This window comes from Embiotoca jacksoni, unplaced genomic scaffold (assembly GCF_022577435.1).
Source record: "Embiotoca jacksoni isolate LCO1_2020_lvr unplaced genomic scaffold, fEmbJac1.0.p SCAF_87, whole genome shotgun sequence".
Lineage (NCBI taxonomy): Eukaryota > Metazoa > Chordata > Actinopteri > Embiotocidae > Embiotoca > Embiotoca jacksoni.
The window spans coordinates 643,784-670,634 of NW_027185444.1; the positions used below are offsets into that span (position 1 = coordinate 643,784).

The following is a 26,851-nucleotide window of genomic DNA, read 5'->3' on the forward strand; positions in this document are numbered from 1 at the left end:
GATGAGAGGAGGAGGAGGTGGAGAGATAGAAAGCTGAGGATGCAGGTTTGGATCCACAACACAAAACCGCCCCACTCGAAGCACACGGCCAAAGCGGCTACACCTCGGTGAAATACAACTTCCAGTGGTCTCATCAGCTGACGACGAGGAGATGCGTCCGCAAAAGCTTTGATTCGACCCCCTTTTCACATTCTCCTCTTCGTCCTCCTCCTTCCATCTCTAACGAGGAGCATCCCGCACACTGATTTCACTCCGACGGGCAGGCAGACAGGCGGACTGACACAAGCCAGACACGATGCGTGGATCTCCCCGACATGGGACAGCCGTGGGATTTATGGTGCTGCTGAACGCGCTGCTCCTTGCGACGCAGGCTGCAGAAGGAGTCTTAACGGACCATCTCCTGGTTCAGTTGCATGAGGACGCACAGGATGAGGCGCACCAACTTGCAACACAACATGGGTTCCAGAGTGCCCGGAAGGTAGGGATGCTCTGATAAGATTGTCACGCATTGCCGGCAGTATAAGCTCATTTGGTCTCTTGAGTAAACAAATCATGAATACATTATTTGTAACTGCACGTCAAATGTTTACATAAAATATTTATACGTGTTTGGCCACCTTTCTAGCCTTCCTCATCCGTATAGTCAGACATAGCCTACTGTAGGCTATTTAGTATCACAAGCTGTCCATTGGAGAAGATATTAAGAGGCTTCTTCAGGTTTTCTTTTGGTTTGACTTCATTCCACTTTTTCTTAATTTGATGACGTCATTCCAGTAATCTGCAGGCCCTGGCTAGTAGGTTGCCCACTGGCCTATGGGCCAAATTAAATTATGTTTTGAAACGCAAAGGAAGAGCCCTGCAGTCATCTGTGACAGAGATGCTCTTTAAGAAAAAACAGATAAAGCATTACATCAGCAAGGGTTTCTCTCACTACCTGAAGTTATGGTTTGACCTCATCATTTACAGTTAGATAGATTTCCCCTTTGTAAATTTGATCTCTGATTTCCATTGATAGATACGTTTATTATTATTCAATTACCTGATTTCTTTTTTTTTTTTTTTTTTAAAGGATAACACTTAAATAAAATGTCCTCTTACATTTTATAAACACATCTTTCTCTATCCCTTGCACATAGGGCATTGACATACATGGCCTTCCCCACAGATTTGGCATTTAACTCACCTGAGACAATACATCTTATTAAGTACGCTCACAAATGCACCTCACTGCATGTCAAAAATAACAAGCCGTTTATGGCAGGCCAATGGAAATAATACCCTGACAATGTGTGTTCCTTGTCACATGTCAAAATAAATGTGTGTGAAATTGGCTGGAGCCAGAGTCAGCGAGGCATAACGGTGAACAGAGAGGTGTCTACGCTGCTCTGAATGAGGATTTTTTTTTTTTTTTTTTTTTTTTACCTCCACAATAATGAATAATACAAAATTAAAACAAATATTTAAATTTGTAAGTCATCATAATGTGATATCTGTGTGGTGGTTGTGCAGCATCACCGGTTCTGTGATTGCTTGTTCGGTTTCTTGTAGGCACTAGATCATCTCCGCCATCTACTGCCTTGCAGGTTATGTAATCTGCGGCTATATTTGTCTTAATGGGATATGCGCCATTAAACAATGTTATTTGAATTATCTCTTTTTTTTGTTGCTTAATTAAGTAGACTGGAGCAGAGAACTGGGGCACACATACAATGGGAGATTCAACTAAAAAAAGGGACCCTCGATCGGACAATATTAAAGAGAAATTGCTTTGCATTTTGTTATTTGCATCGTATACAGGAGCTTTAGTATATTTTTTAAGCCACAATGGTTGAACTAGTTGAAGATGAGAATAATCTTCATTCTCCCATAAGTATTACATTTTCACATTAGATCTGACAGGCACATCTGAAAGCGTTTATTTTGAGGGTTGACCTGCACCCTGGCTTTTACTGAAGCATAAGGGAGTCTTTAATCTATGCACAGCGCTGGAGGGAAAGCTCTGCATGATGCATCTCATTTCTCTGCCCTTGTGATTTAATATGGTTGATTCCAGCACTGTTCTCAGTGCCTTAAAATAGACCCACCGTGAAAGCCAGGGAATCAATGCCCCTGTGGAAGATGACCTGCTGTCCTTCTCCATTTATGATCTATTGTATTTGGATTTCCCATTCACCCTTTAGATTGCTGCCTCTGTGTTTCTTCTCATCTCTGTTTCTGCCCCTGATTATTCTCTTGTTTTATTTTTCTTCTTTACCTAGCTTCCCTTTGGAGAAGGGCTCTTTCACTTCTATCCTCAGGACACTTCAAAGAGGCGGAGCAAACGCAGTGCTCGCAGCAGACAGCGGCTCCAAAAAGACAGAAGGGTAAGTATTGACATAAGTATGGCTTCCCATTCAGTTTGCAATCGAATGAATATTTTCAGGCTAGTATCCATGTGGAATAACATCCTAAATCAAGGCTTTACCTCTAAGAAAGCTGGACAACTTAGTTAGCAGAGGTAAAGATATTTATCATAGCTACTGAAAACACCAAAGTGACACATTTTGGGATAGGCTACATTTCATCAACAGCCACTTTATAAATATAGGACATGAGAAGTTCCTACAACTAATATAAACAAGTGCATAATGTTCTTCATTTAATCAAACTGAAACTACTGAATTATTGAAGCTACTACAAAGACAAAATCACTGGTCTTCACATCTAGTTTGGATCTTTATTATGTGTAGTTACAGCAGCCAGCAAATGTCAACAAGAAATCCCAGTCCTTATAACAATGCTGGTGATATAAACTAATACTATAATAAACTGCATCACAGCCTAAGATCCTTGGTGCTTTCTGACTGTCTTTCTGTCTGGTCTTGTGAAAAAAATGACTGGGAAACTCAAAACCTGGTGGAATACCACTAATTCAGTATCCAGCTCTAAATCACTCAATAGAACTCTCTTTTATAGCTTTAGTACATATTTTCAAAATATTGCTTTGAATGTTTTTCCTATGTTCCAGTTCCACTTGATGCGGAAGTGATAGTACATTTGTAAATGATCAAATTTTTTTTCTGGATAATGACATCATAGTAAAGATTTGAAAAGCTTTGCTGTAACATGTTGCTACTCTGTCCAAAGACATTTAAGTTATATAGGCTGTAATAAGATATTTGCCATGGTATATTTTGGGATGTGGATGAAGTGACAGGTATTAATACATGATTCATTATTACTTGCTTTACTGCCATAACAGGACTGTGACTATGAATTATTGTCATTACCAACAATCTGTTGAATTTTTTAATTTTTTTTTTATTAATCAGAAATCATTTGGTGTAATCATGTTCTGTAAAAAAAAAATCCCAACAATTAATTACTGAAATAAAAGTCAAAGAAAAGCAGCAGAAATTCTTGCACTTGAAACAATGGAACCAATAATCATTGAAACTTGAAGTAGCTGTTAGATTAATCTCATGTTACTCGACTCATTGATAAGTTGACAAATTGTGTCAGCTGTTCTTCCTGATATAAAATTAAAAGATTTGCTGTGTCTTTACGCTCTTATCTAACTCCAACAGTTTGACTCTGTGCTGAGCTCTGTGCGTTAAGCTCTGTCCACCGTTGCACACGGTGAGGGTGGTGGTCCTGCTGTAGACAATCAACTAACCTCTCTAATTGCGGTTGTGAGAGGTGCTAATGAAAATAAATGCGAGCCACTCCACCGAGCTAATACAGCGAAAGGAAGTGAGACAGCACGGACATGGGTAGGTCTACATTCCAGATGTTGGGCTTTAATCAGATGCTTGACATGTTCTTATGTGACACTCCAGCTATCGATTGTTGGGCATCTCTGGAATGTACAAGGTCAGCTGGTTTCGTTTAATGTGGCCTGTTCCTCATTCTTTACATTTCTCCCTGTACAGCTGACATGTCAACAATGGACATCTCAGCTGTACAAGTGTAGTTCTGTCATAAAGAAAGGAACTAGTTTGTTGCAGCTGAACATTTATAAGAAAAGTCATATGCAAAAAAACTTCAGTTATTCTAATGGTTGAAAAAGAGTGGCATTTTGCAATAGTCTGTTAAAGTCTTCAGCGAATTTAAAGGATGCATTACACACTTATTTAACATACTTAAAAAAATATTGAGTGGCGGCATTGAGTGAATTGGATGGTGTCCCAGGAGCCCTGTTCTTTCCTGGACTCTATTAGTGGAGCATGTTGACCCACTTCTGACTCACCCACAGTCGTTTCCTTGTGCCTCTCCTTAGTATCTTTCCCTGTGCTTCCTTGTCCTTGTCCTGTCTTGCCCTTTTACATCTCGAGTCTTAATAAGACATATACTCATCCACACATCCGTGCCTTCACCAAATCCATCCATCCATTGATCCATTCATCCATCCATGGCTCCTTATTGTTTTTATGAGACAAATGCATTAAAAAGCTACTAGGAAGTGGCAGCGAAGCAAACAAACAGGTCGAAAATGTAATAAATGAATAAGCAGCTTCCTCCTGACCCTGAAATACACGTGCATTTAAAAGCCAGGAGGGAAATGAGGACACGGAGAAAAGAGAGAGGCAGCACAGCTCTTGGATTTTGAAGTGAACTGAAGCGTTAGTGAGTGAGCAGGCAGTGGGCAAAGGCGGACAGTGATGGTGGTGCATGGGCACTGTTTGATGTTATGAGTGGGCAGCATGACATGCTGTCTCAAGGGAAATACCAGCTCTCCTGCCAAGTGATGGACTAAATTGATGATGGATGGAGAGAAGGGGAATCGGGTGGGTGGTGGGGGGAGGTGCAGGGATAATATAGAAAGTGCTGGTAGTTTCCCGCTGAATATGAATGAAATTAAGTGATGACAAATGTAATATGAGGCCAAAACAAAGGTGAATTAGTAAAATTATGGTCACCATTTTACAGAAGATACATGTGAAAATAAAGTGCTTTTATTTTTTCAGCCGTGACTTGTCTTTTAAAGGACTCGCTAACGCTGTGATTTACAGTGTGTGTGCTTCCTGATTGCTTAGAGTATACCATAAAAGACCGATCTGGATGAATAGGCTTTGGCCATTTTAGAGGGACATCTTAAGTGCTGCTTCGCTCTCTTATCTGCGGTGGTAAACACATCAGACAATGCCTGTTTCTCTGAGTCACACTCGAGTGAATTTGCTAAGGGTAAGCATAAGAGGAAAATTTACCCAGGAACCCATTTTCAAAACGCAGCTTTGAAACAGGGAAAAATACATTTGCTCTTTTTATAGTTGGCATAAATAATTCAGGTAAAAAATTAATTGAAATGAACATTTGTCAATGAGGCATTTAAGGTATGGACTATTTATTTGTAGTGTTGACAATCTTATGTATGGAAATTCCACTATTCACACACAATAACCCATAAAGATAAAGAGATAAAGCTTCAAATGAGATCATTGTCCTGGACATTTTGGTGAAAAGCTGAATGTTGGTAATAAATGTCAAACTGAGAACTTAAGCTCAGGCTTTTCTCAGACTTTAATAAAGTGGCTCGTCCCTCCTTTACCTCTCCTTAACCTCCTCAGTTTTTCCAAATGTGTGAAGGTAGCTATTGAATAGAATTAGAACAGCTGAATTAATGGGCTGCCATTCATTGTTGCTGTCGTCACAACTAGTGACAGCGATGAAGGCTATGAAATATTGGGAGTGTTTTGCAACTTGATTTACATACATACAACATCACTGTCAAAGCCACCAGCCAATCAAGCACCTAAATGTCCTCTAAGTTATTTAGCCTCATCATTTATGTGCTCTTTTATATATTATCTTCTTGTGCTTTTTAAATGGTATTGTGGCAGCTTTCAGGAAGCATTGTAATCCAAAACACAGCTGTTCATCCGCCTCGGTTTCTTTGATGATTCAGAGAAAGACATACGTGTTTGGGAGTGTAATTACTGTTGCTTTTGAGCATACTGGAAAGAAAGAAAAGCTCCATCTTATATGAGCAGGTGAGTTTGGAAGCAGCTGCAGCTCCGATTATTAGGAGAGAAAAAAACAGCCCATTTGATTTACATGATGATCTGCCTTCATGTTACAGTAGAGCACAGCTGGGTTTTCTGATTGCATGTGCACAGAGAAACGCGGCAACATCTCAACCCTCATAAAAAATGCTGTTTATAGTTTTCCATATTTGTTCCATCATAGGCATCACGTGTGCCTGGCTTTAATTTGACTCTTGTATGATTATAAAATGTTTCGTGTGCTTATTGTTGACTTGAAACATCCTTTCCTTTGCTTTCTTCCCCAGGTAAAGAATGTCTTCGAGCAAGACGGTTTTAGTCGTCAGAAGCGAGGCTACCGAAATATCAATGATATTGAAGTCAACATGAGTGACCCTCTATTCACCAAACAGTGGTATCTGGTGAGTAATCAGCCAACTAGCTGTCTGCATGCTGCCTGACCTTTTGCACCAACCCACATCTTCCACCTTAATTACTCAGAGGCCAGGCATATTCCCCATGACTTTCTGTATCAACACTGTTATTCATTCTCAAATTAGCCTGGCCAATACCGTGCCACCTCAGCTCTGCATTCATGCTGCCTAGTTTCTTCCCCTCTTGTTCACCCTAACTGGCAAGCATGACTTTTATGCTGCGGCAAGCTTGCTTCCATTCATCTGGCGTGTCAAATGAATGCGCCGTATCGCTGACATTTACTTCCCCTTCCTTTCACCTTCACTCTCCCACCTCCAAACACTCCTTATCCATAACCTCTCCTTCCCGCTCGTACGCACATCCTCCACGTTGACTAATTTCTCTAATGGTGGCTCACCTGGGTGCCGTGAGTCATGGATGTTCTCCATATTGTGTGAGTGATTAGATAAACACCGGCCAGGCCGACGGGACCCCAGGGCTAGATCTTAATGTGGCTGAAGCTTGGCAACTGGGCTACACAGGCAAAGGAGTTACCATCGCAATCATGGATGACGGTGAGTGTAAAGTCTCCGCTTTGTACCCTTGAGCACTGTTTAAAAGCACTTAATTATACTTGTGTACATCCACCACACTGAATTCATTAATTACCTTGTTCATAACAGTTTAATTAACAAAACAATGCATTGTAACAATGGGTTGCTTTCTAGAATATGTATGGTGACCACTGATAGGATGGATTTGTTTATTAGTTCAGGTTGATTGAGAACATATTTAAGGTCACTACAAATTATACTGAACAAGTTTTCCAAAAGCTACACGTCCCCGTGCAATTAAAAAAAACATGTTTTTAACTGTAAAAACTTTGCAAACTTATCAACTTTTCCATTTTTAAACATGACTTGAAGCATTAATCCTCTCTGTATAACACTAAAATTAAAATGACCAAATATGGAGTTAATAATAAACTTTATTTGTTACTATTTGCTGATTACCATCACAGCTCAGATTGGTCCATGATGCTGGAATATGCTGGAACTATGATTAGGCAGTTAATTAAGCCTGAGGTGGCAAACTCAAATTTCCTGTATAAAATACGATGATATTTATTATTTTATTTTGATATAACAAGAAAAAAATAGTAAATCATCCAATTTGAAAAGGCGGACTCAGACATTGTGGATAATTGACTTACATGATTTTTGACAAGTAAATTTTATGTCTGTCAATTCATTATTTCATTTTTGTCAGAATAAAATTATTTACCGGTTATTTGTAACAAAACCAAACCAATGTGAAGCTATAGTTTTATAGCAACGAGACACTTGAAGTCATGCTATCCTCTATTATGCTCGTCCCCTTGTGCTTAATCATTTCACTTATTAACATTTCAGGTATCGACTATCTACATCCAGACTTGGCATCAAATTATGTGAGTAGCAAGGATTATTTAATTTTATACTTTCTACTTTTCTTTGAAGTGACGTTAATAAGTGAAACAGGGCTTCAGGTGGTGGATTTCATGGGCTTCGTGTTCGTGGGTTTGTCATTGGCAGTGGCAGGTGCTTTCCAAGTTGCCTTCATGGCTGCCGAGTCTCCTTGTATTCCTGGAGGACAGGCAGACGGCCAGCCAAGCTGTTTAATGTTAATGCACACTGCACTGTGGCAGGCACAATGGCAGGCCGATCTGTCACAAGCAGAGATAATGCCAGGGTAGTTGGCGCTGCATAATGTGATGCTCTATCTCCAGAATACTGATAAAACCTTAAAGGACAAGAGGGATTGCAGAAGGTTTAGCTTGATTTCACTCTTAACGTTTGCAGTTTCGTCAGTGTGACTACATTATGCTGTCTTCTTGGGGATGTGCAAATGCAAACCTTCTTCAGACAACCTAAAGGGCTTTGTCAGTTTTAAAACACCCCCGCTTGGCAATAAGTTTCATATTTTTATTATGTCTTTTATGAAAAAACACCAGTAGTTTGGGAGATAATCCTGAAATAGTGCACTCCTTTTCTGCTTTAGCTCAAGTGCACTATTTGTATAGCTTTTAAATATGGTTTGCAAGTGTGTTTTTTTTCCTGTCATGTATCTGTACCCTTACCACCATGTTTTCCTGCCTTTGCATGTTCTTGCCTGTGAACAGAGATGAGCTGTAGCCCAAAAATAACACGCAACATCAGCTGTGGTGATGCAGGAGCATGCTCCACTGGATTGATGGATCATGCTGTGCATAGATCTAAAGTGTGTGTGTTTGTGCTAGAGACAGTGACACTGTGTATCCTGTGTAATCCTGTTTTGTTACCGTTGTCATGGTGTTTTGCGGACCCAGAGATACCTCCTACCAGCATCTGAATAAAAACAAAAAGAATCGCATGAAATATCATTTTGGGTTCATCACATCTTTCAGTTCAGATTAAATTGGTTGTGAGGTAGATCTTTGTGTGCATCTGCTTTGAATAACCAAAATGTTGGCTCATGCGAGGGCATTGGATTGTGTGTTTGTTTTTCAAGATTTGCCATTTGGGGTGATGATCATGTTGCAACAGTTTATAAGATACATTTTGACACGGTGAATTAACTGAGACTGTCTGTGTCCTGAGATGAGAAATGTCTAATGTAGTTGGTCAATTTCATGGCACATGTATCTGCAAATGCCAGTAGCTATTAGCTAGCTAGTACTTTAAAATATGTTTGCTGTATATCATTGTTGTGAAGACAATTATGATGTTTTATGCAATAAAAACTACATGATTAGAGTTAGGAAAATATTGTGGTTTGGGTTAAATGTGACACAGTCACTGTTTGGTTAGTTTTAGGCAAAACTACTAGGGTAGGGTTAGACTCCACTAGATTAGGGCTAGACTCCACTAGGTTAGGGTTAGACTCTGCTAGATTAAGGTTAGACTTCACTAATTTAGGGTTAGACTCTACTAGGTTAGGGTTAGACTCTGCTAGGTTAGGGTTAGACTCCACTAGGTTAGGATTAGGGTCCACTAGGTTCGGGTTAGACTCCACTAGGTTAGGGTTAGACTCCACTAGGTTAGGGTTAGGCTCCACTAGATTAGGGTTAGACTCTACTCGGTTAGGGTCAGACTCCACTAGGTTAGGATTAGGCTCCACTAGGTTAGGGTTGGACTCTACTAGGTTAGGGTTAGGCTCCACTAGGTTAGGGTTGGACTCTACTAGGTTAGGGTTAGGCTCCACTAGGTTAGAGTTAGGGTCTAAAAAAACATTTGATAATTTTAAGCACTGAAACTACTTGATTAGGGTTAAGAGAGGAACATTGATATAGGTGCTTACTTAAGTTACCTAAGAAATCCACATTGACGTTTGCCATCATGGACTCAGACACTAATTTCCTTGGTGAAAGTCCTGGGTTTGTGCCAACAAACCAATCCCAACCTCTTCTCTACATGGACTTTATGCATATTTGTACTTCATAACATGATATTCTTTGACCATGATGTTCACAGCTAATTTTTCAAGAGTAGCGCTATCAACGAACCATGATAAATGGCAGTGAGAGGCATACATAAGGACATTTTTGGTGTGTTAAGTTCCCTTCATTATCACCGTACAGTATATATGTTTGATACTTTTGCCTTTTTAGTCTTGGAAAAAAGAACACAGAAATACATACTTATTATGAGGATGGTAAAGAATCAAGGGTTTCTGAGGTGGCTGAGGCTAGTTTGGCACAATCCATTAGTCTGACCCAGGACACCATGAGTAGAGTCTGATTGATAGCCGGAGATATGAGCCTGAAGTGATTCATGGACATGCCCCAGTGTTATTTCTTACCTGGGCTTAGCACTTTTCACTTCATTTAATAAAAAAGAAAGAACAAAACACAGCTCTGCTTCTGACGTGAGCGAAAAATCTATTTAGGAGCGACATGTTCTGTAGTCTGTAATATTTTGTTCTGAATATTGATAATGTTATAGAGCCAATTTTTAGATTTCACTGGTTTTGTTGTGCCATGTGCTCATTTTATTTGATTTTTGTACTGTTTTACTGGCAGACAAAAGAAAGAAGAAGCAAGCTAAGGAGTAGTCACAACAGACAGAAATAGTTTAGAAGACATGTATCCTTCTATTTATCACCACTCCTCTTTTAACAATTACAGAGCTTTAAACCTGTCTCCATGGGCACTTCATCACATAACCCCAGTCGCTGCAAGCATTTCTACTTTCCTCTAGTTACCTGCTCCGCATCGTGATAATTACAGTGTTTCTCCATTTGGTCAGTAAGCTTTTGTCAGTTGCCTTCTCTCTGTGTTGCTGACTGAGTCATCTCCTCTAAATGCCGGTCCACACAGGCTGTCAGGGCCGCAGTGTGGAAACAGCCTCCATGACTGATCTGATGTATTTAGTCCTATGACTAATGAACATGGCTGTGGCTTCTCTGTTCTTATGACCACATAAAGCACCTGTAACTGGGTACACACAACAAAAAAGGACAGCCTCCAAGTGACATGAGTGACAAGTTAAAGAGAGATTACAGCAGGCTGCAGTGGCCTTAATGAGCCTTCAAAGTGTGTTACAGCAGGAGCAATAAGTGCAACACTTTCCCCAAGGATGTCTGTACAATCTTACTGTGTGTGTGTGTCCTCCAGACATGGCTATTCCGATAATTATGTTGACTGTATTAATGTCTCGCTGGCAGATTTGTGTCTCCTGCGTCTTCTTTCTCTTGCGTTTCCGCTGCTGTTCGTTCCCATCCTATTACTTTTGGCCATGTGGAATTAAATGCTGGCAGTGATTGGGCCATTATTTTCTCAGCTTGAAATCCCCACTGTGACCACAGTTTATTCTAGTACTGCCGCAGAGTAAAGATTCATAGTTAAGTATTGCATCAAGGTGTTAAAATCAATGTTAATGTGTCTGCACTGAGAAGTCAGTTTATTAGGAACAGCTTGTTAAAACTAATGCAGTATTATACTTTGCTGTCCTGCAATAGGTCCTACTTTAATGTTCAATGTTGAGTTTACCTTTGGAGGCAGTGGTTTGTGGTGCTGTTGTGGTCTTATTTCTAACCTGTTTTGAAAGATAGACTAAATATTATAAACACCTCACAGTATAACACAATGAAATTCAAACCAAAGCCTCTAAAAATTGGATTCAATACATTAGCAGATCTGCTGATAAAGATTGTGCGCTCAGGTTTTTGTTCTCCTTATTTCCCATCATCACTCTAAGCTGACCTAAGCGGTTGCTTCCCATCTAACCCTGAGCCAGAAAGTAAATAAGTATATTTCCCCAAATATCCAACTATTCCATTATACATGGGGCCAGTGTACCTAATAAACTTCCATACAAACACGCTATGTTTTGGCAGATATTAAAATCACCCAACTGGTGCATCCAGTTGACAGAGCAGACTGTGATAAGGTCAGCACTTCCCCGTGAAATGCTCCTATCTGCTTTTTCTCCTGTTGTTTTTCTGTCTCGATGTTGTTGTTTTTGTAAATGCATCCATTTGGTCCTTTCAGAATGCCGATGCCAGCTACGACTTCAGCAGCAATGACCCATTCCCATTTCCACGCTACACAGATGACTGGTTCAACAGGTAAAGCTCGCCCAGACAACCCCTTGTTTATACATACACATACTCAGTGTGTCTTTGTGTGCACATGTGTGGGCACTCCCTGGACTCTGGCAGCTCTCCTTTATTGATTTTCTGTCCGCATAGTTCCATTAAGACATAATGGTGCAGTATAAACAGAGCTGTTGTCCAACACAGGACAATAGAAAACACCATACCTATTTTTACCTGCTCACTTGGAAGAGATGAGGCGGCTAAACAAGGACTGGCACAAGTCTAGTCCCCTCTAAGAGACGAGTGCACATAGTGGTGACCTTTTGTCTGATAATGCCTTATCTGCCTGCCATCTCCCAATCCCACCGGGTGATCCACTGCCACTACAGCACATGTCGAGCCCAGTCACAAAGAGAAATATATATATTCTCCCTCCACCTCTCCTCCTCCTCCATCTGCTGAGACGTATCTGCACGTCTATTCGCATCTGTGTGTTGGACTGAGAGGGGAGTTTTTGGGTATAGCAGTGTAGCAGTTGCTGACTGTCGGGCAATACTCACTGGCTAATCAGCTGGTTGTTATAAATAGCTGCCTGTCTGTAGCAAAGCATGCTGGGAAAGAGGGATTGACTTTCTGCAGTGTCCCTGTGGGGAGCGAAGGGATGGAGAGATAGACACACATCACATGTTGAACACAAAACACTGATATTGGCAAACATATTCAGTCGGACTCAGATGATTGATGGATAAATAAATGGAGATGTTGTTCCCTGTCCTCAAGCAAATGTTTTACAGGTGACAGAATTTTGGGGTTTCTGAACATTTTTATGTATTTATGGATAAAAAGAAAAGAGTCACTCCTGTCATCAATGTCCTCATTCAAGTCAGACACAAAGTCAACAATAATAGAGGTTACATTTAATCTGGGAAATCGTAGTTCAGACGTAACCCACAATATATCCATTGCAAATTCATGTAAATTCATGCAAATCCTTTAAGTATTTATTTTTGTGTGCTTTTTTTCTGTCACCAGTCATGGCACACGATGTGCTGGAGAGGTTTCTGCGGCAGCCAACAACAACATCTGCGGTGTGGGAGTCGCCTACAACTCCAAGGTGGCAGGTGTGTGTCATATTTAACCTGCAGTTTGGACAGTGAGAGGAATAGCAATGAGAATACATCAATATTAAATTGCAGCCTTGATTATGATATGATGAAAGGATCAGAGGTCTGATGAGGGTTATTCACAGAGGGAAATACCGAGTGCATCTCATATAAAATATAGGTTGTTGTGGAAGAACGGTGCATTGTTGAAGCATGGTTTAATGGTGCAGCTCTGCCCACAGACCCACTGCAAATTACTGAAGAAGTCAGTTAGAGTCACACAGCAACAGGACAACATCATTAATCCAGACAGCTCTATGTTTCTGTTTCATATCGATTTTTCTTGAAATGTGCTCTGGGAGTAACACAGTAGAAATAAGAAAATCAGTATTGAAATCCTGATTTATGTGCTGCTACAAAGTTGACATCACTTTTTGTTGCCATTGTAAACAGTTTGGAAGCATAGACGGGATGTATTCTTCTGTCTTCACATTAAACATATTGCAGCTGTGCACTTTCTTTAATCTCCAGTTTTAGCTACCGTCTTGCTGGAACGAAACTGGTTTTAGCCAATTGTAGCCAGAATGTTGCTCTTTCAGGTATCAGAATGTTGGACCAGCCCTTCATGACTGATATCATCGAGGCATCATCCATCAGCCACATGCCCCAGGTTATTGACATCTACAGCGCCAGTTGGGGACCGACTGATGACGGCAAGACAGTGGACGGTCCCCGAGAGCTCACACTGCAGGCTATGGCTGATGGCGTCAACAAGGTAAAGCAGCGCCGCACCTGCTGTGCTGAGAGTTTCACAGTAATGTGGAAGTGTGCCATTTGTGCCAAGTCACCCTTCACAGTATGAGAATAATATGCTTCCATCAGGATGAAGGTTTTTAACTCCCTTCAGGTGGAACTACAGGGAATATGAAGTCTGCTATTGCCGCAGCGATTTTGGTTTTTGGAAATATATAATGTGGCATTGGAAACTGCAAATGGGATGAACCTGTTCCCTGGTTTCCTCTCATTTCAGTCCATAGATGTTTTAGAAAAAAAATGTCGCTCTGTCCGACCACCACTTCAATAGAGACTGAAATATTGCAGCAACTATTGAATGGATAAACATTTGAATACATTCACGGTACCAAAAGGGTGGATTCCAGTGACTTTGTCGATCCCCTGACTTTTCCTGTGGTATCACCATGAAATAAAGTTGGTATAACGTTGGTGATACAATAGATTTTCATGTACCACTTCGGTAAGGTCTAGTTCTCAATTTCCAAGGGGTTTATGATACGTTCAAGACATTCCCATTATACTCAAATATGTTTTGTGCAAATTAGTTAATGTTAGCAAGCTAATGTACAAAACGAATATGGGAAACCCATAAGATATTATACCTGCTTAACATCACAACATTGTTTTTACGAGCATGTGAGCGGGCCGATGTTAGCTTGTAGCTCAAATAGGCTCGGTGCTGTAGCCGTTGGCATAGCTCATGTCTTTTGTTTTCTTCTCGTTTGACTGAAGTCACTAAATCATATTGCCCTTTGGGGACAAAAATGAAAAGGTCTTCACAGGTGTCTTTTAGTTCTGCGTTGACATTGATCTTAATGACAGTTTATCAGGCAGTCATTCCTCATAGTCCTCGTATCCCAAATGTGTGACACTACTTTTAACTCCGCTCCGCAGCACTCCATAGTATTTTTTTTTTTTTTATACCATGGCTGATTACACATTCTGTTCTCTGTTGCGCTCAAGGACACTTAACAAGGTGAAAACTTTCCAAAACCTGCCAACAGGGTTTAGATCTTGGACCTCTGGATGAAGGGCAGTCCATTTCGCGTGAACACACCCACACACAGAGTTGCCATGCATGCTAACAGTGCCACTGCCAATTACTTGCTTGATTAATCATCATGCGCTGTTAGCGGGCAGGTGTATGCTGGTCTGAAATGACCCCTGTCCCGGGCAGGGTGAGGAGGAGCAAAGCTCACTGTAATCGCTGACCATGTACACAACTAATCAAGCAGCCACTCCGCTATCTGCCACTCAGATTCTAATGATTGCTTATATAAGCTGCTGTGTGTAGGTTGAACATGATGGGCACTGTGCATGAAAGGAAGCATTTAAAATTAAGGAGCACATTATGTCATATTAACAACTGAGTAGGACAGTGTGGCTTTAATGGAAAAAAAATAACTGTGTGCTGAGAAAAATTAGAGTACTTTGTTTGGATTGGGGAGGACGCAGAACGCAGAAGGCCCAAAGCACATAGGTGAGCTCAACGATGCTGAAACCTCTTTTTGCAATTCAAATAGAGACATAAATAGGCATCGTGAAGGGAAGGAGGTGCCACTACTCCTCCACTTGATCCTTTGTTCTGTGGGCCTTTTGTAGAAACAGGTGCAGCATTTGGTGAAGAGGATGCTCTCTGCGTGAAGCCACAGTCAGTTGTTTCACGTTTCAAGGCACTCTATCAGTAACAAAGATTACATTTTACTGTGCGTTTGAATTTAAAGAAGGCATTATGCTCCTTTGCACAATAATGAGGTTCAACTAAAGACATAAAATGCTATCATTTTGTCTGCCTCGACTACTGCAAGCCTATTAACCTACTGTAAGGAAAAAGATAAATCGAACAGATAGAGCAAAAAAATGCCTGTGTGTCTCTGGGTTTTCTGCTCCTTTTGAAATAGAATTTAAGATTTCATTGAATACTTTTTGTGGTTTTTGTGACCACAACCATATAAGTTCTGTTTTATTTTTTTCTTTAATAGTATTGCTGTGTTCCTGTATCATGGTTAGTGTTTTTGCTATAATATATTGTAGTTTACAAGTAAAACAGGCTGGCCGGCTGGCTGGCTGGCTGGTACCATAAAATACTTGCATTGCATGGAGAAAAATAAAAGCAGATATTTTTTTTTGTCTTATCTGGACATGAAAAGAAATTGATTTTATTTATAATGAGCAGGACCCTGTCAATCAGTTTAGAACTCTTTTACTGTCTGCCAGTTTTCCCCGGATCTTTCTTTCTCCCTCACAAAAAATACAATAAAATAATATTCCCACTTGCCAAAAGACAAGAAACCCTGCATCCGCCCAAAGGACACATGTAGATCCAGTAGCTCTTCATCAGCCTAAACAATTATTTATCTTGTGTTTGTGAACACAGTGGTGACAGATCTCATTAGGCAGTGTGTGATTTTACTGTTTGTTCCAGAGAGTGGGACCAAAATGACTAAATGAAATGATTCCAGGAACAATTGAAAAGCCACCACCTGGTCACGAGAGAGGTCTGATCAGATTGTAGGCAGTGAGCAATTCAGAAATGTGCAGAAGAGCCCAATCATTAAGGGCTTTAAAGACAATAGCAAACATTGACACCGAGGGCCTGACTGACTAAGATCGCAAATAAATAGTACTAAATTGCGTGTTTATTCCAAAAGTTTGCACATTTATTTTGCAACCGTTTTGCGGGTGATTTAGTAAGAATAGTTGCGTGTTTGATATCAGGTGCAAATCGCTCTATTTAAATGAGATATTTGCGTGTGCTAAAGTGATTCTAGCCGTTCTAATAGAACAACCACAAAAGGAAATGTGACCCCACTGAAATGAATAAATATTAATATAGGAAGAACAAAATGCTATATGGGAGATCATCAGCCAGGAAGTCAATGCTGTAGGCAAAAAAAAGATTAAAAAAAATGAAAATATGAGAAGATGGCAAGATATTAGGCGACGGTGGATGAGATGCCTCTAATGAACACTGATCAGCAGGTCCAGCTCTTTCTGTGATGAGCAGCTGACCTGGTTTCATTCAGTGGGAACCTTATGAAACCTACCTGTGAATTCTGTGGGATATTGCATTCAGGACCAAGGACAGCACACCTGACTAACGATATCCCCGTAGCGATACACTGGAATGACCAAGAGGCAGGACAATGCTGAGTCGTAAGAAATTTAATTGCTGGTATTGCGTGGGTCCTCCTTGTTGTTGGCTGCCAATCATCATTCAGTTCAATCAATAACTCAGAAATGTCATCGCTGGACAGACGAGATGTCTGATTAATCTTTGCCTATGTTATTTCCAAAATGTTTCCATGGGTTTAAAACTACCTTCTCCTCGTATTCTTTGGTTTCCCTGTGTCTCCTTCTCACCACAATAAGAGCAGCCGTCTCTCCTGATGTGCTCACCTGATGAACACATGACCCTCAGCCGTACTAAAATACACACGCAATCACTTCTCCTATTTCTTCTGTCAGGTTTAGTAAATATCATTGCGGGTGCAACATGTATCTATTTGCATTTCCCCTCCCAGTATTTTGCACTGAATTTGAAAGACGCAATCCTCACTGCACATCATTAGTAAATCAGATTGGAAATTTTTTTGCAGCTGGTGTGAAGTTTGCAATTGATTTTACACGCGCAAACCTTTAATAAATCAGGTGCCTACTGTACAATTACAGTCAGGTTAAATTCCCACGTTCCCAATTCTCATTTCATGTAGAGCCCACTTCCAATAAGCAGAACTGTGCCATATTTTCACTTCACTGGGATTATAATGATGATGATGATGATGATGATGTTCTAGGGGCGTGGAGGAAAAGGCAGCATCTATGTCTGGGCATCAGGAGATGGTGGTAGCTATGACGACTGCAACTGCGATGGTTATGCCTCGAGTATGTGGACAATCTCCATCAACTCCGCCATCAATGATGGGCGCACTGCCCTGTATGATGAGAGCTGCTCCTCCACCCTGGCATCTACATTCAGCAACGGGCGCAAGAGGAACCCGGAGGCTGGCGTTGTGAGTGTGCTTGTGTTAATTGAATACCATATAGGTTGAATTAAAAAGAAATAATCTGAAATGTTTTTTCTAATGGTTTTGAAATTGATCTCTGGTCTTTTAGAATTCAAAGATCACTTCATGCTGGTTTCTAATGTTTTACATCTTTCATATATCCTCATTCATAGGTTAAATTGTAAATAGCCTGTTTTCCATCTACCCAGCAGGCAGTGTATCCTAGGCCTTTCAGGAGATTGGATGACACCAGGGATAAAACCTGAGAACCTGTTACACTGAAATTTCTGTCTGGTTGTGAAAAATGAAGGCTAAGGTGGAAGAACAGCTCTTACCTGTTTATTTCATGGACATCCAGATGCATCATTTTAGACACTCAGGGAACTCACCACACTGTATTGACCCCGGCATCTATGTGTTATGGATGTGTTATTAAGAGAAATGGAAAAACATATTTTTATATCTTTTCAAATTTTAAAAGAATTAATTCAAAAATTTACAGGAAACCAGTGTAACGACCTCAGCACATGTGTTATGTGGTTGTATTTAAGCTATTTCAGTTAAAATGTCTGCAACTGCATACTGGAGATGCTACAATCGATTGAGATACTTTTTAGGTATTCCTGTGGGCAGCGTGTTATAGCCGACTGCAAATGACAGCTGGATGAGTTTTTCAGGATCCTCCTGGGATTAAAAGACCCAACCTTCACAATATTTCTTAAGTGATAAAATCTTTGTTTTAATTCGGTCTCTACTGTGGCTCTGGAAAGTGAAGTCAGCGTCCTGGATAACGCCGTGGTTTCTGACCTGTGTGACTTTTTACAGAGACAGTGGTGACAATTTAAAAGACATGTCCTGTCTGTCAGCCTTTAACCCGATAATTAGGATTTCTATCTTGTCACTGCTCAACTGTGAAAAAAATTACTAGACATCCAGCTGTCATCATCCTTGATAAAATCAAATAGCATGTCAATAGGGCTCAGTTCATCAGAGCACAAGGGAATATATAGTTGGGTGTCATCGGCGTAATTGTATTACACATTGTGTTTCTTGATAAGTTAGCCCAGAGATAACAAGTACACACAAAATAATAATGGTCCTAAAACTGATGCCATGTCAGGAGTATGCACGCATACAATGAAAAGATAGACCAGTATTCTCCAACAGGCTTATGAATAAAGTGTAAAAGGGCAACAGTGTTTGAGTAATTATGCAAATTATGGTTTGCTGTTGACAAAGCCATTGATCTCCCCTTCTAATTGCAGTCAATCTGTCATAATTTCCAATTAAGTACCAAATTAAATAAGTAAATGTTTATTCAGTGAATATAAACATAACTTCTGCCTATGTGTATTCACACATCAGTCTTTGTTCTGAAACTTATATCTGAAGTTTATGTTAATTGTCGGCATGATCCTAAACTTTAAAATGCTTATATTATATAAATATTAGATATTTTACATTGTAAATTGCTTCGAAACTGTGCAGTTATCATTACAATAATCACTGTAAATCATTAACATATTAAGGTTAAATTTGAATTAGGTCATCTCACAGGCCTTGAAAACTTATATTAATGACAAAATGAATTGTACCAATTATATTACAGTAATAATACTTTGAGTTATTGCTTTTTATCTTCTCTTAGACAAGACGCGGGTCTGAACGAAACATTAAAAAAATATTTAAAACATTAAAGAAAAGTTCAGCCCCTATCACTAAATGTTTTTTTTATGGTGATTTGGTTATTTCAGGCCACAACGGATTTGTATGGGAACTGCACGCTGCGTCACTCTGGAACATCAGCAGCAGCTCCTGAGGCAGCCGGTGTCTTTGCCCTGGCTCTTGAGGCTAAGTATGTACTCTGCTACCCATTCCACAGACCTGCAATGATTGTGATTATTGATCTAGATTGATTGTCTGTATAAGACGTAATTAGTTTACCTCATTCAACTCCACTCGGCTGAAGAAAGTGTGATGAAGAAGGTATAATTTCATCCATTCAATCTGGATAATCTTTGATTGGTTTTTACACTATTCATTTATGAGCTGCTTTTTCGATCTAAATTCAACCTTGAGCTTTTATATCACAATAAGGTCTTTGACTTCCCCTCTTCATCTCTATCCTCAGATCTTTCATTCTACTTTTCTCTCTGTGTCTGAACTAACACAAGTCTTTGTGTCCACTTTTCACAGAACTGCTTATTTATCACAACCATAAAACTGTACTCACTCCGTCACCACCGTCACAGACTACGTGTTCGCACCAAGGGTGCAAATCCCATTTGGATCAGTGCTCTTTATATCTCAGTGCAAGGCCAATAAAATACAGTTTGTATGCGGTTAAGAGGGCTCAGCGCTTATGTTTTATTTATTACTGCAGTTCCTAAATGTTTGTAGCAGAGCGATTGCGCTGGATCATGAAACAGACTGCAGTTCTTCATTATCATCGCAGCACACGGAAAATATTGCTATCCAGATGCTAATTGTGATACCAAAGATTTGATCACCGATGTTTCAGTCTTGTCAAAAGACTGTGGTACAAGTTTATTTTATAATCCTCATGAAATCCGAACAGATTGTTCCTTGTGGATCAGAAAATAATTGTAAAAACATACACCACTTAAGGAAACCCGCCCACACATGATTAGACGACTATGACAAATCTAAAACCTGGAGAATTACAGCTCCTCAAATCCTTGAGGAGAGCCTTTCCTCACTCTCCGACGCTTCATTTCTCACAGTAAAGGCTGAAAAGATTCTCTAGCCATTAACTAACACCAGCGAGTGGAGTTGTGTAAAGAAACACTGTTTGCTTTGCACACACAATAATGATGTTGGTGTTGGGAGGAGCGGATGCTCACCCTGTCCGGTGGCAAATAACCCACAAGCCTTTTTACTGCCCGAACACACTTGAACCATGCAACAGCAGGAGTCAGTGAGTCAGTCAGAACAAAGCTGTCAATACACAGAGCCAAGATAATGGAGGGAGACACACACAAAGGCAGCTATGTGCCTGAAAGTACAGACACGATAATGATTAGATAATTAAAAGCATTCAATTAAAGCCAAATTATGAATGTTTACTATTGTAAACTATTGTTTTACTTTGTTTTTGCCATTTGTAACTAAGCTTCAAGTGTTTAAATTTTCCAGTTAGCCCGCTCTTGGATTAACCTACAGCGCAGTATTTACTCTCCTGTGACTGTTTGTCAATCTCAGCCCGAACCTGACATGGAGAGACATGCAGCACCTGTCAGTCCTGACCTCCAAGAGGAACCAGCTCCATGACGAAGTCCACCAGTGGAGGAGGAACGGCGTGGGACTCGAGTTCAACCACCTGTTTGGCTATGGTGTGCTGGACGCTGGGGGCATGGTAAAAATGGCCAAGGAATGGAAAACTGTGCCAGAGCGTTTCCACTGTGTAGCTGGATCCATTCAGGAAGCCCAGTGAGTCACCTTTCTACTAATTTTGTAGTTTTTATATACTAAACACACTGCATTTATATATAAAGACTGCATGTTTTTTTTTTTTGCAAGAGTCACACTCATCTAATTACTGGGTAATCCTAATATGACCTAATTCAATAAAACCTCTGCAATGGGAGGGTCTACCATACAACCCTGTAAGACATACAGTAGATCAGCTCGTCAGTCGGTCTGATGGTCGTGTAGATGTATAATGAGAATGTCTAATATCCTCGCAGTTAGTTTTTGTGGGTTAAGATATGAGTATCTCAAACTAAACATTTCTGAAAAGATTTTGAGCGGTCATATAGTGTCTTGTTTTGACTGAAACTGATAATTGAAGTGATGGCGTTTCAGTTGGGCTTATATTTCTGTGCTCGCTTTAAATTGGAGTGTGAGGTGAGCTGTTATGTGGATTTTGTATCAAGAAAACTTGTTTGGAAGCCAGTTGTTGCCCCGTATGTAACTTAAAAAGTGTGATAAGGAGATTTTACACTCCCAGTGCACAAACTATGAGAATTTACTTTTCTGGAGTAGTTCTCAACCTGATAAACATTTTAAATGTAAACTATTCCCATATTTTTTTATTTCTGGGTTTTAATAGGACATCATTAAATATTTAATTTGAACATTTTTGGTGAAAAAAAAATGAAAAAAAGAGGACCATTTTAAGTGACCTAATATACACAAGACACATATGTGTTATAAGGCATCTTTCCAGAAAAATACATGCTCATCATGAGACATTTGTCACATACAAAACGTCACAGTATTGAGTTCCTAGTCTAATTGTGAGTACATCAACTGCTTGTGGGTAAAAGGCGACATAACTCTTTATGGCATTTGAATTCCTTTAATCATTATAAACAATATATATTTCTCCATTGCAATAATATTACCTGCCTCTATCAGAGCTTTGGGCTTTGAGGCCTGTCTGGCCTCTGCTCTGAAAAAAGAATCTCAGTCTCTGCCCTCATCTCTCACAGATACAGCTATAGTTAAGACGTCCTTCCTCTCATCTTATCCTCCCTGTGTCAGCACAGTATCTCCCCTTGCATCACCCTATCTCCCTCCCCGCATGTCTCCCATCTACAGCCTGGTTTTCGCTTTCTCCTCGATGCTCTTAGCCGCCACCCCTGTCATCCTGTCCATTCTCCTCTTCCTCTCTTCCCCCTGTGCCTACTGGGCATGTCACATAGGGCTCTGCTATCCATTCATCTATCATATCCTGAGGCTTTGAGCTCGAATGTGTGATGCCTGGTGGTTTCCTGTGGCTAGCCTTCTCATTTGCTCTAACTAGAGCACCACAAATGGCCCAGCTTGGCATGCCTTGGAAACCCTGTCTATTAGACTTACTGACAGCCAGGAGGGAATTCCAGGTGGAGGTGTGTATTTTTGTATAAATGTGTGTAACCGAAACCCCCCTGCTTTAACATGCATTGTGAAAGTGTCAGTGTGTGGGTTAAGATAGAAAAGCAGACAGAATACAGTCTGGTTGTGTATTTTTTTTCCCACTGTCGACACCCCCAATTCCTTATTTTAGCCACTAATCAGTGCTCCACACACGACGCAGTCACGACAACACGGTGAGAAAGTGTCCCTGTATGTGTGTGTTCCTGCCCTGGGTGGCGTGCCAGATACAAAATTAAAAAAAAACATCACACGGCTGTTATTGCATCTCTAAGGACATCACGTGGAAATGGTGGAGAGGACCTGCCCTCTTATGCAGACAGGTTGTGACTTTACACATTTCCTGATCATTTAGAGTATCGGCTTTGTTTATGGGAGAGAACAGAAGCATCTCTCTTTTAAAAAAGCTGTATCGCTGCCTGTGTCATATTTTTCATCAGCTTTAATGTTTCCACAGCAGCACTGCAGGGCTTCTGCTGCCTGTATTGTGGTAGAGCTATAATTACAACAAGCCCACCTCTGATGATAGTGTACCACCAGAGAAAAGGAATAAACACCAACACAGCCATGCTCGCAAACACGCTGCTCTGCACCGATCTGATAGCTGCTCTGGCTGGCTGCGGCTTACTTAGCTGGAGGAGAACTTCTCATTATCAGTGGAGCTGGCACACACAGTGCCCCACTATGAGGTAGGGTTGTTTTTAATCTCCGCTGGTCCTGCCCTTCAGAGGCATCCCTCTCCCCGCTCTACGACCGACTGCTGTAATTACTCTTGCATATTATCTGATGGGAACGGTGCAACTACTGCACACAGGATCCTTCTGTAGGTCGAAACAGCTCATACGGACTTCTAGATTTGTTTCTACTCGCAGTCATAAATTCTTAGAAAACTAATGATCTCAATCCAACCCAATATTGACACTTTTAATGAGAATGATGATGAAAAGAAAAACATTTACCGTAAATTTCAAGCTCGTGAAAATATTGAAAAATCACGTAGCCTTGCACTCTTTTTACACATCGCAACCCATGTACTGTATGTTGGAAAGAATTGTTTAATATCTGTCTCATTACGTGACGTAGGGTGTAACTTACTGTGCAACAATCCCACTATGAAATGTTCTGTTTTTCTGGGAACAGTAATTCTCTTCATCAGCCCTCAGCAGCTCACCACTGCACTCACCTTGCTGTGCTCAGCATAGTGCTCTATTAATCATTTTTCATACTGACTGCTGCTCCACATGTCTCTCCCGCACGGTTTCTTTGTCTTGTCCCTTTTACCCTCCCGTCACCCCCGCCCTCCTCCTTCCCTAACCCCATTTCCCACCGCATGTGATGAGGCGTCAGCCTCTAATAATGTTATTAAGGCTCTTCACAGCCTTTAGCAACCGCCCCTGTCCTGCTGTGTTATCACCGTTTCTGTCCATCACTCAAAAGGATGGAAAAGCAGTATGTATTCCCAACCACAAAGAAACAACAATACCCACACCACCCTGCTATTTACACTCTGTTCTGAATAAATTCATTGTCACAAGAAAAAAAGAAAGATAATCTTTTCGTGCAATGAAAACGACTTCAGAATTCAGAAGTCAGTTTATTGAAAAAAAGGCCTCACATTTTCATTAGTTCAACTGCATATTTGTTGTAGATAGTACTATTTTACTGTGCAAATCCATTTAATAGGCAGTACACCATTAAACATTGCTCAGACTTGATCATTTATCAGTAAAAGAAGAAAGAAAGTTAGTAAAACACTTTCAATTTCCAGCTTCCTACATGTGACAATTTACTGTTTTATATCTGTTGAGACTATTGGATGCATTTAATGGATGGCAACTTGGGCCCTGAGAACACTAGACTTGGACTTTTCACTAGTTTTAAAATTTTAAAGTTTAAAAAATCTATCACTTGAAAAAAAAAAATTGTTTGAATAATCCTGTTAAGGTCTATTTAGGAGCTGATTTAATGCTTTTTCACAGAGTCGTCTTCAGTAGATGGTGTAGTTGCCACTGGTCACGGAATTATAAATTTAAGTTCCCATTTTTATTCCGGGCACTTCTTATCTATGTTGGCTTGATGACGGTTTTGCATCATTACTAACTTAAGATTCCCTTCTGTTGCACAGAACACCAAGTGAGATGTCCTTCTATTCTTCAGATTGTGTGATTCCCTTTTTAAATACATGTAGAAACTATAAAATCTGAAAGATATTTGGATAGTAAGCATTAGAAATCCCTTCAGAACTGGTTACAACTTGAACATTATGTGACAAAATGTGCGTGGCACCAAGTACAAAAGGTGGTTGTGTATTGTTGACCAAAGAGCAAAGCATTTTTGTCTCCACAAAAGATAAATCAGACAGTAAAGTAAGCAGACATGACAGTCATCACTGCTGTTGTGTGACTTGAAGGCAGGTTCAAAAGGAGGTCTCATTCTTTGTCATGGTTGGATGATTCTATAGGAAAAAAATAGGTCAAGTACTGTATTTACTGGGACTTTGAAACAAGAACAGGAAGAAAGCTGTTGTTATTTGACCTGCTTTCTCATTCTCAGCAACATTTTCTGTCACCATAATCTGTTTTATTCTTCTTGTTTAATACTTTTTATTCGCTTTAAACTCCGATATTTGACTTTTCTTGTCCCTCTGACATTTCATTTTAACTTGTTGACTCTGGTTCTCCTTCTCCAGTAAAATCCAGTCTGGCAACAAGGTGGTGCTGGCCATCACCACTGAAGCCTGTCAGGGGAAGGACAACTTTGTCCGCTACCTGGAACACGTTCAGGCGGTTGTCACGGTCAATGCCAGCCGCCGCGGAGACCTCAACATCAACATGACCTCACCCATGGGCACCAAGTCCATACTGTTGAGCCGAAGGCCCCGTGACGACGACTCCAAGGTGGGTTTCGACAAGTGGCCCTTCATGACCACCCACACCTGGGGCGAGGACCCCCGCGGGACCTGGGTCCTCGAGGTGGGCTTTCAGGGCGAGGAGCCGCAGCGGGGGGTCCTGAAGGAGTGGACTCTCATGCTACACGGAACACAAAGTGCCCCTTATATAGACCAGATAGTGCGTGATTATCAGTCCAAACTTGCCATGTCCAAAAAGGAGGAGCTGGAGGAGGAGCTGGATGAGGCTGTAGAGAGAAGTCTGAAGAGTTTGTTGAGTAAAAACAACTAAAATCCCATCTGCATGTTGCCAATTTGTTCACTTTCTCTTATCTCCCTCTCTGAAGTCTCGCTCTGTTTCACTGCATCTGCATCTCCTTAGTTCTTCTCCGTCTCTTGTTATCCTCCCTTTTGTCTACCTCTCTGCTTTTTGTAATCAAGTGTTTCAATTAGCCCCCTTCAATGAATGTTTCCTGTAATCCAATCATAATAAAAGTGTAACCCTCTATAATCTGTTCCACATAGAGAAAGCAAAGTCACCTGAATTTTTACACTAGATTGTACATAAACCAAATATAAGCCACTGTTTCATGCTCTTGCTTTAACTGCCCTGCACCTCTCTTCAGCCGACTGCTGTACAGTTTGTGACTGTAAAGGATTTTCTGTGTCATTCTACTTAAAGTTTAATATCTTGCAAACAGAGCAGTGATATTTCTTTCTGTTTATATTTTTGTGACATGCACTGTTTATATAAACAAAGAAAAGAATGTGTAATTCACTTTGCCGCCTGTGGTCATCAGTTCATTATATAATCTATAATAAATCTATTAAGCTGTTTATTAAAGCAGTTGAGTGATTTGGAACACATGACCAAATATACAGAGTAAATGTAGCATGTTATTCTCTGGCATTTGAGTGGAAAAAAAAACAAAGATTTTGAGTCAGACAGAAGGACGGAGGATGAATTTTTTTCTGTCTAAAAAATATACTCTAAAAAGCTGAGCACAAAAAGCATCCTGTTGGCAAGCAATCAACCCAACTGTAAAATACACAGTTTTAATCTTTCACCACACTTCTTTCATTCTGTAATGTGCTGTCCAATAAAGGGAAAATGCCTCATAAAAGGGGGAGCCTTAGCGGCTTTTACCGAGATTTTATAAACACGTCTTATTTAAAGAGGCAAAATGTCACGTCAGTACATTACTGTCATATTAATTGTCAATAATGTAGGGCTATCTGCAAAACATGTAG

At 40.4% G+C, this 26,851-nt stretch overlaps 1 protein-coding gene across 1 annotated transcript; it reads left to right on the forward strand.

The window, feature by feature from the left end:
* Positions 1 to 26,444, forward strand: pcsk2 (proprotein convertase subtilisin/kexin type 2). The gene is made up of 12 exons (XM_069139922.1): positions 1 to 478; positions 2,259 to 2,363; positions 6,269 to 6,382; positions 6,841 to 6,949; positions 7,787 to 7,824; positions 11,884 to 11,960; positions 12,963 to 13,051; positions 13,633 to 13,808; positions 17,626 to 17,841; positions 19,590 to 19,690; positions 21,058 to 21,285; positions 25,403 to 26,444. Exons 1-12 carry the CDS (start codon positions 296 to 298, stop codon positions 25,890 to 25,892), a joined length of 1,926 nt encoding a protein of 641 aa, XP_068996023.1. The 5' UTR covers positions 1 to 295; the 3' UTR covers positions 25,893 to 26,444.
* Positions 26,445 to 26,851: the final 407 nt, after the last annotated feature.